Source organism: Echiichthys vipera (genome assembly GCF_963691815.1).
Source record: "Echiichthys vipera genome assembly, chromosome: 2".
Taxonomy (NCBI): Eukaryota; Metazoa; Chordata; class Actinopteri; order Perciformes; family Trachinidae; genus Echiichthys; species Echiichthys vipera.
Window position 1 is genome coordinate 9150239 of NC_139827.1, and position 16560 is coordinate 9166798.

Below are 16560 nucleotides of genomic sequence, written 5' to 3' on the forward strand. Positions count from 1 at the left end.
CATATGAGTGGCGATTCGTGCTATCTCAGGTACAACAGCACTGACCAGGAAATGATCTCCTGCTGGCTTCCCATTTATAAAGCCAAGCCAATCATTATAGTTCATGACCATGGATCAATACCTTGCAACAAAAAAATTAACAAAAAAAACAAAAACAACCAAAAGCTTGAGCACAGAAGTGAAACAGCTAAGCTATGCGAGGTAACACAATCTATCTTCCAGCACCTCTGAAGGTTACTAACAAACACATTGCAGAGTTACACAGAACCATCTGAGAAGGACTCAGTGGAAAAAGATTGGGGAAGGGCAGGTGATTGGGCGAACCATCAAAAGGCAATAAGCAGAAGAGAGAAAACATATTTTGCATTAAAAAAAAAAGCCTTCAGTGCCTTTCTCTTATCAGTTCTGTTAAACTGATGCTATTGCAGCATCTTAGCTAACCACTTTAGGAGCGGCCATTGATATTTTGAATGAGCGGCCGCCTCTTATCGTTGTTGTTGTGTGCACGAGCTGTAATCCAAAAATAAATATAGGCCTAATGACACTTTTCTCAGAGGTGCACTGTGTTGCGGCCTACTGGTTAAGATGCGTAGCATATACAATTTTAGTTTCAGTCAATATGGCCATAGAAATTATTGGTTGACAGACAGGCAAATGTATTTTAGTACACCCACTTCACTGCACCTGAGTGGTGATTTGTGGTCAGGGCTGTCACTGATCAAGTACCAGACAGCATGAAATTGGCTCTTAATGCTTGAAATAGTAGCTGAAATTTGAATAAAAGGATAAAAGCATGTCAGTATCTCTTATATCTCTGTCATAATTTAGATTGAGAGTCCCTGGTGCAGATGTGTCTGTGGAGAGGATGTTTTGATGTAATGCTTTCAAAATATCACTGCTGTTTGTGGGACATAATTCCTACACTGGCAGTTTGTTTAGCACCAGTTGTTTGAAGTAGCCTATTAAATAACAAAAAACTTAAAAACTGTTAAATGAAACAGTTGTTTTTGAGCAGTGTTTTACCAAATTAAATAAGCAAATGTATGTAACATCATTATGGAATTCTGATTTTTCCTTGGGGACTAGTGTGAAAAACACTGCTTTAACAGTTTTTGCCTTAAGACTTCAGTACTATTCACAGTTCATCTACAGGAACAGAGAGTAAAGATCTAATTCATGAGAGTGTAAGCATGACACGAATTAACACACAATGAAGCACATCCTCTGCACAAGGCAACCTTAAGTTGCGTTAAAAAGATTTAATGGACTGAGAGAACAACATGCTTTTAACTAGGGAAAGTGTGTTTTTAATTTAGCAACCTACAATCAACTTTGTCCCGCTGCACATTCCTGGTCCTGTCTCCACAGTAACAGCACTCAAGCAAGGACTATTTGGAATCATGTGCCACTTTGCAGTCCCACTTTTATCTCAAACATATAGGCACTGAATAGGAAATTAGGGACATAGGGCAAACGTTCTCACTATTTAAAAAAATATACTTGATGCCAAACAACTGACTATAAATCAATGCAAGCATACGTCTTTTATTATGTCAAGAATCTGTTTATCGTTAAATTAAGGACAGGATTTATCTTTTTTTGGGATATGGAAAACACACCAACAGGATTTTGTGATTATGCATCAAACGGTTTCATTCGCTTTCACAATGAACGCATTTACAGCACGGGCTGAAAAACAACTTCAAGTGAAAGGGCAATGCATATATTAACCAACAAGAAAGGGCAATGCATACATTATGGAATCAGCATCTGTGTCTCATCTAGACTGAACACTCTGCTCTGGTCACCTTGTGCACTGGATAATTTCACGTCAAACTGAGACACAACTTGCCTCAAATGTATTTTAGCAAGTAAGTTGTGTCTAGTTCCCTGCCAACACCACAGGAATATGACCTTGTCTTACTCTTTACTTTTAAGTGGAGACACACAAATTGATGCCTGATGCTGTGGCCTTAAATTCACTCAAGGACACGGGGATATGGCATTGAATGTAAAGCCTAAGACAGTTCCATCTTAACAATAACTAATGTCCATGAAGGTAACAAAATTCAATATCCACAGAAAGATAATATACAGGAAATAAATGTAGGTATGAAATAATCTTCCTTGGTTTTCATTTAATTTCTTCCCTTCCCTCCAACTACACAAAAACTCACTGCTCAGGGCATTTGCACCCATGTGGTAGGCCCCTAACCACTCAGTTCACCCTTTCTACAGAAATTCTTAACTGCACATTGTTGAGTAGTGTGGCCCCCATGTCCAAAAGCAAACCCATGGACATCACAGGCTACAAAAGGCTTCTTGTGAAGTTGCCTCTTTGCCTTCCCCATATTCCTGCAGATGTCTGCCTGAGCTTTTGATCAATTGGGGCTCAGCGTCTTGATTTGCAAAATCTCCATTAGTCATCCCGGAATAAGACAGTTACTCATAGGCAAATGTCTTAAGATGTGTCAGGGTGATTGTGTGTCAGGTACTTAGAAAAGTGGAGGCTTGCTTAGGTTAATCATGATAAGACTTGTTTTATTAGTTAGGCCCGGAAGGAGATACAATCATCACTACTGACCCACATACAAAAGGCAGGGCTCTTTTGGTTAACTCTTTTTTTTTGCATCTTTGAAAATACTTTTCCAGGGTTTTAGAGCACTACCTGTAAAACCTTTTCAGCCATTAGCCACACTCTTTCAAAATTGTCATAAGCCCTCGAAAATCAAGATCAGTTGACGGTTAGGGCCCAAACATGTAAAACTGTAGCCAGCCCATCATAGCATACAACCCCACACAAGTAAAGTATAGGCTATACTTTCTCCAAAGCTCAAAATGGTGGAGAAACATAGTACGCTGGTGGGTGGTGAAGGAAGTCAAAGGTGTAGCAAACTACGAGATGCAGATATATTTCTCAAAAAAAAAAAAAAGGTTGAATAAACCAGGGCTGAAGTGGATGAGTCTTATGGACTGTCCATCTTGTTTTGTTTCTGCTGAATCTCCAAGTTGGTCAGTATGTTAAACATAAGCACTTGGAAAGCTTTCAGTATATCAAAGTTAAGTTTTGTTGCTCTGAGGCTTTTGGATCTCTGTCAGGGGGAAAGAAATCACTTGACTATTAGCACATTTTTGTGATTTAAGCGATGAATGGTAAATACGGTCTGAAGCATGGGAAGGGGCCCAGAGTCTTGATAAGAGTTAGTTTAAATTAAGATGGCACCGAGCCAGTGACCACACAGCTTTTAATAACTCTGAGAATGTCTGGGCAAACAGTTGCCATGGACCCCCTGAGCCATTTGACAGACTCCATATCAGGAGAAAAAGCTTGCAATTAACGGTTTCTTTTACTTGAAAATGAGAACATGATGGCATTCAATAAACAGCAATCAGAGACACCAATTTTATATTCCATCACAATGTCTCACAATCAAATACTTTTTTTGTTCCGTGTGTGGTTAAGGAATGGCAGTCAAGTGGGTGGCAAGCCTGCTGCCTGTCCTAAAATACAACCTTTGTTCAGATTTGTAAGATACACCTACTCTAGCAGAATTACTCACTGTCTTCTTGCATCAATCAGCACAGAATGCAATGTTTTCCACAGCAACACTTTGTTGCCCACAAAGTAGTATTGTTGTTACTGTGTTATTGTGAATGTCACTGTAAGGGGAATAGCTTGAATATTGATGTATACTGTGGTGATAAAACAAACAAAACACTACAACATGGATACAGCCCATGCAACAAACTGATGTACAGCTGTAAACAAACATAACTGCAAGGGTTTAGAATTGCAAGCATCAAGTAAAACAGGAAGAGACTTGAACAGTCTTTCCTCACTCATTCCCACCATAAAACATAAATTCCATGACTGAAGGTGTGGGGTTCCTGGCATTTTTCCCCACACCACCTTTTCATTTGTTTTCTAATTTTGAACTTTTTTTTAAACATTCTGGTTAAGATTCACAACATGCAGCTGCAGCACTGAATATAGTGCAGTGCACCTATGCTTATATTTCCTTTTAGGAGCACAATATTTTAAATGCATATGGTAGCCTTAGAAACCACACCCTTCATCTAGTGAAATCATAGGAGGGGCATTACCACCTTGGCTGTATTTAGTTGTCTACTGACCTCAGATGTAATCCATAATAACAGGACCCAACCCAGGACAATCCTATCATTGCACCTCCAGATAATCACTTAATATAGGACTCTGGGATTAAGTAGAAGATGAGACCAGGCTCCATGAATCTGAACCCTACACAGGGTTTTGAGTTAGACATGGACTAGAAGCTGGCCCGCATGTGGCCCTATCAATATCCTCTTATACTACAGTCTATCTTAAATTGATACTATTCCTTGCAACATTCAACTTCCATTACACTCACATAGGAAGACACCTAACTAAAACAACTTGGAAAAGCACTTGTTATTCTTGCATTAAAGCCCAGTTTAAGCGTACTGCATGTCTGTTTACGAAACAAAATCTTATTACAAATCACAGTCGAACCAGTACCACAGAAACAATCACAAACACACCACAGCTGACACAGCCACGGCCCTGGAGGACAGATCCTTCGTAAGAATTGTCTGCTGGTGCTAAATTTACCAGGCAGAAGATAGTATTTCCCAACAGGTTCACTGAAGAGACTTCCTGTCATCTTATTGAATAGTTCACATATATCTGATTCTTAATAAACAATAAACTAAAAATATAAACCACTTTAACAACAGTACAAGTCAGCAGCACACTAATAAAGTGCATTTCCAGCTTTATATGAACCTATGTGCCGAGAGAAATCAATGTATTATGCATTAACTTTCACTGCCTCATTTAGTCATTAAATATGTATAATGTAGAGAGAAATTTAAATTCAAATAGGGGGAAAAAGTCATATTAAGCCGCCCGAGAATGTGGTTACCAAGTTTTAAAAGGAGAGCAGCAAGCCAAGTCCAAAAACATCCAAATCAGGTGATTGCTAAGTTTTGGGTAGGAAACTCCTGGAATTCCAGACTGCTTATTTTGAGCTAATTTGAGCCAGCTGTTAAACCCATTCTAGGAAGCTGTGCAAGTATTGACATATTTTCTGCAACATAATAAGACACCTGCAAGCAAATCCTGCCTTATATACTGTTACAAAAACCCTTCATTTCTAAAATGTTAAAAGATTGTTTTTACCGTAGGTCCAACAGATGACCATCTTATTATGTATTTATACAGTGAGAGCATGACTGAGGAAAGGGGAGGTGAAATCACTCAGAATCTACTCAGGAATGTCCACACAGGTCTGAGTGACAGCTGGTCCATCTGTTCCTGTCGTCAATTCTCCCAAAGAGGAAAAATGACTGGAATCAGGAACCAAACACGTCTCCAGGAAGTCTCCCTTACCTCATTGTTCCGCACAGTGACATCAACTGAATACACTCTAGCTGCACAGAACTTTTCTCATGAATATTATTTTAAGCTGAGGCATCCCTATTTCAGAAAAAACACCACAAGCTTCACACAGCTCTATGGAAACACTGATAAAAGAGACTCACCGGTTTCCTCATCGATGGTAAATATCCCCAGGCCAGATCCATCTCGTATAGAGTATCGAATCTCTCCATCTCGCTCTTTGTCTTCATCTTCAGCAGACACAGTCATCACCGAAGTCCCAACAAGTGCATCTTCTTTTATAAATCCCTTTTCTACAAAAGATCGGAATAAAGGCCTGTAGAGGTTCTCATTCACATCCACGATGTCCACCTCAATGAAACAGGTTGACGACAACGACATGGGCTTTCCTTTGTCTTTAGCTTTTGCTGTCAGGTTGTACACTTGTTTGGTCTCGTAATCTAAATTTTGCACGATCCGCACAGCACCGCTGAGTTTGTCGACTTCGAAATTCCCGTCTCCATTATCAATAAGGCTGTATCGTACCTGACTAGAAGGTCCAATATCAGGATCGTGAGCCTCCAGCCACATAATTACGGTACCGATAGGAAGGTCTTCCCTCACCCTCACACGATAATTAGGGGGGACAAATTTAGGTGGATTATCATTCACATCTTCCAAGGTGATTTTGAGCGGCACTGTGGACACTAACTGAGGCTCATTCACTGCCTGGTCACGTGCGGCGATCTTCAAGACATAAACTGGCTGGAGCTCACGATCCAGCGGCTTTGTCACAGTCACCACACCAGTCTCCTCGTGGATCGTGAAATGATCTGTTCCTCCCAAGATTGAATACTTCACAACTCCATTATGTCCTTGATCCCTGTCTGTTGAATCCACCTGGATGATTTCCGTCCCGACAGGTGTACTCTCGCTTATTTCAGCTGAATACAAATCTTGCAAAAATTGAGGGCTATTATCATTGGCATCTAGGATCTTTACACCCAAGAGGCGTGATGAGGATTTCTGTGGTATGCCAAGGTCATAAACTGTGATGTTGAGGGTGTACTGCTCTGTTGTTTCTCTATCAAGAGGAGAATAAACCAAAAGCCAACCAGTTTCCATATCTACTCTGAAGCGGCTTTCTGCATCCCCTCCTGATATAACGTACACTAGCTTCCCATTAAAGCCACTATCTGAGTCTGTGGCACTTAAATGGACAATTCGGGCTCCAACGGGGAGGTCCTCTTTAACTTCAATGACACTTGGAAAAGACTCTGAAAATTGAGGAGCATACCGGTTGACTGAGTGAAAGTCCATAAAGTTGTCATCCGGCTCAGTTTGCGTGCTGATTTTGCTGCCCTGGAGTAGTTTTTCAGCCAACATGGTAGCGACACCAGTTTCGACACATTTTAACTGGACGGGCTTGCGTGCTGTGATGACAGTTATGTTCATGACCATTGGCTGAGTCTCGTGTTCGCCGTCTGTCGCAATGACTTGTAAACTATGAAAGGACACTTTAGCTGCCTCTCCCTCACTCAGCGTATGCTTCAGTGAAAGCACGCCAGAGTTTGGGTTCATTTCAAACAGATCAAGATCATTCCCAGCTTTAATATGGTACCGTACTAGCTGCAGCTCATCAGCATCTATGGCAGACACCGTTGTTATCTGCTCTCCCTCGCCATGATCTCTTGGCACAGTCACTTCACAGTCAACGTTTTCAAACAAGGGCTTATTGTCGTTCAGGTTATTTAATGTTATGGTGACTGATGCCTCAACCTCTCTCCGGTAAGGGGATCCCCAATCTGACGCTCTGACTCTGAGATTATAAATCCTTGGCATGAGCTCATAATCTAGGACCTCAGAGGTACTGATGACACCAGAGAAGTAGTCGATGACAAATGGTTGAGGGCTCATATTGGTGATGCTGTAGGTCACGTAGCCATTCTCGCCTCTGTCGAGGTCAGTGGCTTTAACCGTTACTACACTGGTCCCTATGGGTACATTCTCATCAACACTGGCCTTGTAAGATGTCTGCTGGAACTCCGGTGCATTGTTATTCACATCAGTCACATCAACGATCACTTTTGTTGCCGCTTTTTTGTCACTGGTGATGATGTCTAGCTCAAATCGGGGAGCAAAATCAGCATTGATTGGTCCTGCAGTGCTGATTAAGCCAGTATCAGGATTGATAGTGAATCGGTTCTTGTCATATTTGTGTCTAAAGGCATACTTTAGCTGAGGATACTTTGGCACAGCTGTCACCATAGTGACAGGTGTAAGAAGAGGGGCAAATTCACTCAAATTTACTCTGTAAATTGCCTTTTCAAATATAGGAGGGCCCACTTTGAACTGTGCAGAAGTGACATGTACCAATTTAGCAGATGAAAATTGAGGGGGGCTGCCTTTGTCCTTGGCTTGTAAAGTGAGGTTATATCCAAAAGGCTGGCTGTCCCAGTCTACATCTTTGACGGCTTTTATTTTATACTCCTTGCTCCCGGGGCTACTTCTCACAGCCTTGAACTGCTGAAGAGGGTCACCGGCCACAATACTCAATGACGCTATCTCTCCATTTGGTCCCTGGTCACTGTCCTCCACTGTCACAATAGCATAAGTGGGGTCATGGTCTGCATCTGACGGGGCCAAGGTCACGGCAGTGATTACAGGTGCATGCTCGTTCGCCTGCTCCACCCTCACTGTGAGTTTAGCCATGCTACTGAAGCCACTGCTGCCGTACAGCTTCATTCCTCTGTCCACTGCAAGGATCTCCAACTCATACAGCTTTGTGTCAGAGTAGTCTAGTTTGCCAGTCAGTGTGACTACACCGCTTGTTGGATGAACTGCAAACATGTCCGTCCACTCTCTGAAACTGTAGTAGTATTCTCCGTTCGTACCGATATCAGCATCTGTTGCCGTGACCTTGGCCACACTTGTGCGTATGGCGGTGTTCTCCAGCAGAGAGATGCTATAGGATGTTGGTGAGAAGAGAGGCCTCAGATCATTGGTGTCTAGTACCTGCACCTTAACTCTAGTGCGACACTCAAAATTAGTGCTCCTCTCTGAAGCTTTAACAGTCAGTATGTAGTGGTCTTTAACCTCCCGGTTCAGAATGGCAGTGCTGCCTCCTTTGGTCCTTATTCGCAAAAAACTGAAATCTCCCAGCAGGTAGTCCTCCGCTTTGAACAAGTTCTCATTGTCTCCAGAGATGATTTTGTACCGTATCTCCCAGGCTGGGTCTGTGATATAGATCCCCATCTTGGTGTGACTCTCTAAGTAAGTCTTAGCAGCAGAGTTCTCATATATGGTGGCATTGTAAACAGAGTGGGTGAACTGCATGGAGACGGCCCTCGCCATCCTTTGGTTCCCTGCGCAGCCACAGAGGAGCTGCAGGAGCAGCACAAGCAGTGAAACTAAGTGCTTCCCCATTATCGTACCGTGATCTTTACAGAACCACCTGGAAATGAACAAAATATAATTGTTAGTATTATTACACATTATCATACAAGTGCATTTAGTACATAAAACTAACTCATTAATTAATGGTAATTACATTTATTGGAATAAAAACTAGCAAATTTCCACATGAAATCAGTATTTTCTACTATCAACCCCCATGGAAAATAGCCTGAATACGGAAAACTGTTGGCTTTCTTCACTGTGCACTTTCCCAGACTCCTTTAAATGTCATGACAAGTGATGGCTAGGCTGATAAATAGCTAAATAGGTTCCATGTGGAAATAAGATCAAGCAGAGCAGTCCATCAGGTGACAAGAACTAAGCCTGAACTGCCCCGGTGTCTGCACAACGCCAGATGCCAAAAATGCAGAGTTCATAACAGAAGACCATAATTTACCCAAACATCATCTTAATGAGCTCTGGCAATAGCAGCACGTGTAAATCTTTAATTTCCTTGTTGGTGCAAAAATACGTCCACCGTAAGACTGCACATTTTATATATCCTTCTTTTTCCTTTCATGGATAGAAATGCAACAAAAATCCAATCCAAAAATTAAAATCTAACATCTAATTTACACAAGCAACAGTTGTACAAATAACTTACAATGGAACAGGACCTTTCCTGCCAAGCAAGAGCAGCAATTATAAACCCTGGCGTGGTAAATCAAATGCAATGGTCCTTCTTTACATCTCATCGAGTCCCAGTCACTGGTAAAAAGCCAGAGGGAAATGACTATGAAACGGCTTTCAAATTGCGCATTCATTCGTTTACAGCCGCTTTACAGCGTCTCGGGCTGCGTGGAGTCCGTACAAAGACAAATAAGAGCAAGACGTCGCTATGTCTGCACAGGAGTGCTGTGTTATAAAAACCTGCATTATTGACTTTTGGCGTGTCAAATATGGACCCGAGCGGGGTTTAGTTATTAATGCTTCATGCGGGGTTAATAAGTGACAGAGTCAAACTTGAAAAAAATTTAAAAAAATACCTTGAATGTGAAACTATCGCCGCTGGGCAGGTACAAAAGAACCATCTGCTTGTGGGCGACCATTGTAAAAAGAAAACTGCTACAACTTAAAAACTTATTTTACCTTTTTTACACCTACAACAAAAAGATGTAGCGTTTGCGAAATGAATCCCCCCCTCGACCTCTAACCGGTGACCTGTTTTCATTCATAAAAAAACGAGTCTTTCAAGTAAAATAAGTTAGTTCTTTTCAAACCCCATCCCCCAACTAAAGCCATTCACTTCACGAAACGATGGTCGCCGTGCGGTGAGCACAGATTTGCTTGAAGAGAGAGCGAAAAAAAGCGCTCTACACTTTTCCTACGCAGCGCAAAACAACGCATAAACTACCGTCAGAGTTCCTAACAAACATTTAAACCGCATGTGCTATGAAAAACGACATTAAAGTGGTTGTTTTGCTGAGGTTAAACTTCCCCCGAATAGATATAGAAAGCAGCGGCGGCTAGTTTCTTTCACGGCTCACAATAGCCGACCTAACCTATGTGAACTTTTTCACTCGTTGCACAGATGCCGAAGCTAAACGCTAAAGGAGCTGCACGACCGCGGAGTATATAAAAACACATTTTACGTACCTCTTCTATTATTAATCTCGTATATTTGGAGGTTTTGCATGTAGTTTATGTAGTCCGAATCTCGGCATGGTAATACGTGGACTTGTCCCCACTCCGTTACTCCATCTACCACCACCACCAGGCAGCAGACAGTCTCTCTCTCTCTCTCTCTCTCTCTTTTCCCTCACTGCTTCCCTTTCTCTCCACACACTGGATCTTTCCCGGTATCTCTCCGCGCTGCGCACGTCCGGATCTACTTACCGGCTGGCAGGAGGATAAAAACCTTTCCGCTCTGAACCCAGGGCAAGCCAGGGTAGCCTACTTTGAATTACTGCGGCTGACATTGTATATTTATCTTTAAAATATTCTGCAATAAAAGGCTGTGCTCAACGAAATGAGATTCATCTTAATCTCGTTACAACCACTTCACCTATGGCCCCAAAGGTATCCTTTTCTTTATTAGGGACGGGAGCGTCCTTTTACTGGAATTATGCTACTAAAACTTCCAACCCCCGTGCATTCACCTGTAAGGACATGTTGATTATGAACTGAGTTGACGATATGATTATTTATTTTTATTTTTTTTCTGCTCAAATTGCTGCTTTTGAGTGAAAAAAAGAGATGTGATTTAGGAACATGCGCGTTTTTCCCCATATAGACTATTCATTTAAGCTCCTTTTCATATTTCTACATCTTATAATTACAATAAGCTCATTTAAAATAACCTAGAACAAAGTCCACTTGACAATAGGGCCTATGGCACGGGATATTCTATTCTTATAAAGGGCAAAACCTCTTCCTGTCCAAATGGTACTAACGTTAATCCAATATTCACCTCTTCCGCTGCAGCCCAAACCACTTATGTGCCCCGACGAGGCTCTTTTGTGACAAATGGGGAAAAAGGTGAGTTCGGTATGACCTCAAGCTGGTGGCAAGCAAAGAAACACTATGAAGAATGTCAATTAGACAATCATTTATGCTCACTGTGCTGAAAAATGACCCGTGGATTCCCACCATCATTTTGTTTTCAGCATTAAAAAGGTGTATAAACTGTATTTTGCAAATGAAATTACAGTTCCGGGCATCCCTGGTGATGATAAATGGGTTAATAATACTTGCAAATGTATATAAGTTGCGCCTTTGTTTGCAATTTAAGTGTTTTAACATAAATCCTGGCGATTATCTTCTTCCCATTATTCTCTCTAATGCTGTCTTTTAATAGCCTTGGTTAGGCTGTAAATGTAGTATCCAGCAGTGCGTCCCATGGTCTGTATTTTGGCATTAGAGCAGAGTGACTGATGGTTGAGGTACACTCGCCGTGAAGGCGCTGATCCCGTCAACCCCCCTCCTCGCACAGCCTTCCTGACTGCTTCCCAGACCAAAAGCTGCACTACACTCCCTCCACAGGCACCCAGGAGTGTGGCTGCTATGCGATTGATGGCGCTGTCTCACTGCTCATGCCCGGACCGCAGTGATCCAGCTGGTGCGCCTGCAGAAAGCCTGTTCTGCATGCAGCTAGACAACTTGTCAACTTGTACTGTGCTCCCGTGTGTGCAGGTGCGTTTGAGGGCGCGCTGCTAAAGCGTGCGTATTTGCGCATTGGGTTGTTTGGCACAAGTCGGACAGAAACACTCACTTTTCTGCAACGCCCTTTAAAATATGCTTCGAGTTTAGCTCAAACTTTATAAAGAGTATTTTTTTAACCTCGACCACGAGCCCACGTCCTCTATTTTTACTCAAAGCTACTCACCAGACCAGCTGGGCGATCGCCGGCTGCCGCTCCAAACTTCACTTCACATAAATCCTGGCAGTTTTGGGCAAATATTTCTTTGCGAGCATCTCGCAGATGCGGGAGGCTTCTGTGTGTGAGAACCCGTCACCCCGTTCCCCTTCAGTCCTTCAGTCCCTCACAGGTTTCAGAGCCTTCTGTTCCGATCCGCTCAGTCATCACACTTGGTGGCTTGATACAGTAGAGCTGTAGGCTATGGTTCGCCTCGCTCCTCTCCTGCACAACGGCTCAGGTGGAGTTGCATACTGTTGCTGCCTTCAGGTGATATCGGAAATATCGGTACCCCAATAAAAGCGCGCAAGAAGACAAAAAAACAAAACAGTAAAGAAATGCTTAAGTCGTGATTTTCCTCCCTTCACTACTCCCGTTCGGAAAAGTGACAGAGCTACTGAGGGGGCGGAGAGAAAGGAAGTCACACTAATAACTAAGGGAGAAAGTGATGCCTTTGATTATTAGCCTATGTGTTGTGTCTCTCTGATTATTTGCAGATAAATTAGTCTAATGAAGTTAATAAAACGTTAATTGCTTGCCTAATGCATATTTTATCCTTTAGCATATCTTAGTTTAATACATGTATGAAATAAACAGCAATTAAAACACATTTTGTTACATAATATTTTATTATTCTTATTGTATATACTAAAAGCACTTGAAAGTATTTTTTTTTTAAGTTTGAAAGTAAGGGCATATCAGATCTTCTTGAAGGGGTCCAGGATCTTACACCTTCAGCTCTGATGTCACAGATGCCTCTCTCATTCCTTGCATGCACAGCTCAGTGTGTTGCCTGCAGTTTAGCCGTGTCTGTTCTCCCCCAAATCACAGCAACCAGCATCACAGCTTTTTTTTTACTTGTTTAAAGCTTTTTTCAATCAATTCTGTTTTGCGGGTTATGCCCTTTAAGAAACACAGTGTAGTTTGAATAGTATCAGTAAATGAACTTGGGCATCAGAGAAGCAAATGTCTGCAGTTCATTCAGCTCCTCGAACATGCGGTTAACAACCAAACATGACACCGTGCTGTGAAGTGGCTGCCAAAATATGTCAGAGCAGAGAGGGGCTGTTGGAGCCGGCAGTCCAGCGTGAGAATCTCTGCCTAATGTCCATTCAGCACTGGCTCATTAAAGTCACTTTTGCCCACAGGCTGAGTAAACGAATGAGACCTATGGTTGGTGTGTGTGTGTGTGTTTGTTTGTGTGAGTAAGAGAGAGCAAGAGAGAGAGAGAGAGAGAGATAGACAGAGAGAGAGAGAGAGAGAAGGAAGGAGGGGCGAGGGAGAGTAAGATTGAGCTTGTGTGTCAGAGAGCAAGTGTGTAATGTTTCATCTTTCTCTCCTCTCTTGGTCTCCGCTCTATCTCGCTCCCACTTTTGTCCCAGACAATGTTAAGTATCTGAAACCGCTTTCCCCCCCTTTCTCTCTGTTAGCCGTCCCTCTGATCTGCCTGTAAAGCTTTAATTGAATTCAGGTCAGGTGATGCCCAGGGCGGGTTTCACTGCTTTGATCTCACCAAGTGTTTGCAGCCCTGGCTGCTGTGGGTCAGGCCAAAGTGCCTTATAGATCCTATATGTATGGGGGTGGGGGGTGGCTACGTATAGTGATTGCATTGGGGCATACCTCCAGCCTCTTAAAGTGAAATTCCAGTGTAAAATCATCCCAGGGTCTTTTTAGGCAAATTGAGTCATCAAATAATCCATTGAGACCATTTTTTCCGTGTATGAACTATTAACGTAGATTTTCCGGAGAGATGCTAACAGCCTGCCACGGCTAACACGGATAAGCTCGGGGCAGCAAGTCAGGAGCATTAGAACGTCTTTTTTAACCACTAATACTGCTTCGAAAAACACCCCACCTCTGCAGTAGCACGATAAGAGTCCCTACACATTAAGCAAAGCACCAATAACGTAGTATGTGAACACAGCTTGTGTTAAAAGAGTGTATTGGAAAACGTACCTACCGGCCCCGGTACCAGCCGCTACATTCAAGTCAGTAACCAAATACAGTCCAAAGGGAAGGAGCTCATTGATGTTTTATTCCAGCAAAAAACGTAAACGTTGTGGCTTGTGGCAGTATGGGGAAACGTCCTACACAACTTTCCATGCAACACCGAAACATCATGCAGATCTCAGTGGGCAGGGGGGACTGTGTTACCGGACGACGCACAGTGAGTGCAGGCATGGGTAAAGCCGACTAGCCTGCAACTTGAAGTGAAGAGAGGCAGAATGGTTTGTGTTTGTATCTTTTCCGGATGCGAAGCAAAAATGAAAGCTTATAACCCAGAAACTTTTCATAGGCTGCCATTGCGGTACGATGACCTTGCTCTGATAAACCAGTGGCTTATTGTTTTGAATCTGGACATTAAGACGTCGATCAAGACGCTTAGGCAGAGGGATTACCGTGTCTGCCACAAACAACTAGGTTTACGTGTTTTGCTGGATTAAATCATCAATGGGCTTCTTCCTTTTGGATTGCATTTGGGTATTGACTTGAATGGAGCAGCTGGTACGGGGGCCAGTAGGTAACTGCCGCGACAGGCTGTTAGCAACTCCAGAAAAATCCACGTTTATAGTTTATACACGAAGGAAATTGTCTCACTGGCTTATTTGATGACCCAATTAGCCTAAAAAGACCCTGGGATGATTTTACACTGGAATTTCCCTTGAATGAAAAGCGAAATCACGAAATAATTCAACATCAAGTTAAAATCAGGAGGCACTAAGGAATCACACTCAGGAGGCTTTTGGTTGGAGAAGGTAATATTATAGATAGGTAACATATTTTTTTTGTCACTCTGGTGTGAGGGCTTGCTGACCGACTCATCAGCTATGTCTCCTGTGCTGGTGTGAAAGGCACTCCAGTCTTCAGCCCAAAAGCCTCATTATGACAGAGTCTACATCATGCTGCATATATCCTCTCATGTAACGAACAATGCAGGCTCAGTTCCCTCTTAAAATCATACTAATCCGTTACAGATTGTCCTCATGTTGTTGAGAGATGTTGGGAATGGTCCCAGAATGTCGTGCTGAGTGAGTTACTTCTCCTTTCCCCCATGACTAATGTCTTAGGCTGTAGGTTCCCCTGCAACCTGAAAGTGGAGAGAGATCAGGAAGATACAGATGATTTGTAGTGTGCCTGCAGCAATAGAGCACCCAGCTATCCATTTCTCCCACCAACCCATCTGTACAATCTGAATCCTGAGGCAGAGCTTAACTGTAAAAGAGATTAGAATAATTCAATATCCACCCCGGTGTAGTGTCCTCAAGTAAAGACACTGACCCTCTCAGAGCTGATGCCAATGTTCTTAAGATGAGCCTTAACGTGCAAAACTTCTACCCAAAGAACTGATATTTTGGGCTTCAAAATTACGCTTTATTTTGTGTCAGGCTGCACCTGACGCTATTTAAGTGTGGGGAGCTTCTTTTAGAAAATAATATGAGAGAATTATGGGATATAATAAACTATTGACATTGCCCCTGCAGCTGGAGACAAACTGCTGTGCTCTGAAAATAAAGTCACGCTGCCTCAAGTAAAGCAGGAAATTATAGTAGCAAAGCCCCTTGGTTGTAGAAGCTTCCGTAATTACCTGAAAAAAATGACACAATACACTGTGCTATATCTGGAGGAACCTGTTTGGAGAGTTAGCATTACTGCATTATTTAGTTGGCGAAGGTTACTTTAATAGAGCATGCATGTGAAAAATAAAAGGTGTGAAATAGATTAGTGCACTTCTCTCTGCAGGTTATCATGGAAACCTGTACCACTTTCCCCTGGGAAATCAATAACTCCCTTTTACCCCCTGCTTTTACACTCTTCATTTGACTTAGACTGGGTTGCTTTTTAAAGCTCCTTGTTATTCACTGGTTCATAAGCCAAATAAAATGGCCGTCCCTGGAGATGTCCCCAGATGGATCACAGTAGTGCATTCAAAATGTACACAGACTGTCCGCCTTATTAGCCCTGGGAATAAAGTCCAGCTTGTCACCCAAGAAGAGAAGGGGCACTGATGATGATTTTATCTTTTTTATATTTCACTGAAGTGTATTATCCCCTCTCTTTTTTGTCAATACAGAAAAGGTTGACGCAATTGTGTCTTCTACAGAGATAGCCTAGTCCACTTGCAAGCAATATTTATTATATATTAATAATCTCATATCTGTTTGTTAAATATAACTTGATTGTCAGTTACCTTAGCTTAGCATAAAGACTGTAGACAGGGTAACGGCTAGCCTAGTTATGTCCTAAGGTAACAGAAAGCTCACAAGTGAACACATCAAACAACAACGGTAACTTGTTTACAGCCTGGTACCCAAAAAAATGGTTTTGGCCTCAATAACTAATTTCCCCCTTCTATGATGGGGGATGAATT

General features: G+C 42.3%; 1 protein-coding gene across 2 annotated transcripts in view; it reads right to left on the bottom strand.

Annotated features, from left to right (window-relative positions):
• Window positions 1-10570, bottom strand: part of fat1a (FAT atypical cadherin 1a) — a 76711-nt gene extending 66141 nt beyond the window's left edge. For both annotated transcript variants that reach the window (XM_083927546.1, XM_083927545.1), the window contains exons 1-2: window positions 10433-10570; window positions 5545-8834 (exon numbers count right to left, since the gene is read on the bottom strand). In XM_083927546.1, coding sequence (XP_083783672.1) covers window positions 5545-8806 — 3262 coding nt within the window. In that variant the 5' untranslated portion in view covers window positions 8807-8834; window positions 10433-10570. The remainder of the gene's footprint in view (window positions 1-5544; window positions 8835-10432) is intronic.
• Window positions 10571-16560: the final 5990 nt, after the last annotated feature.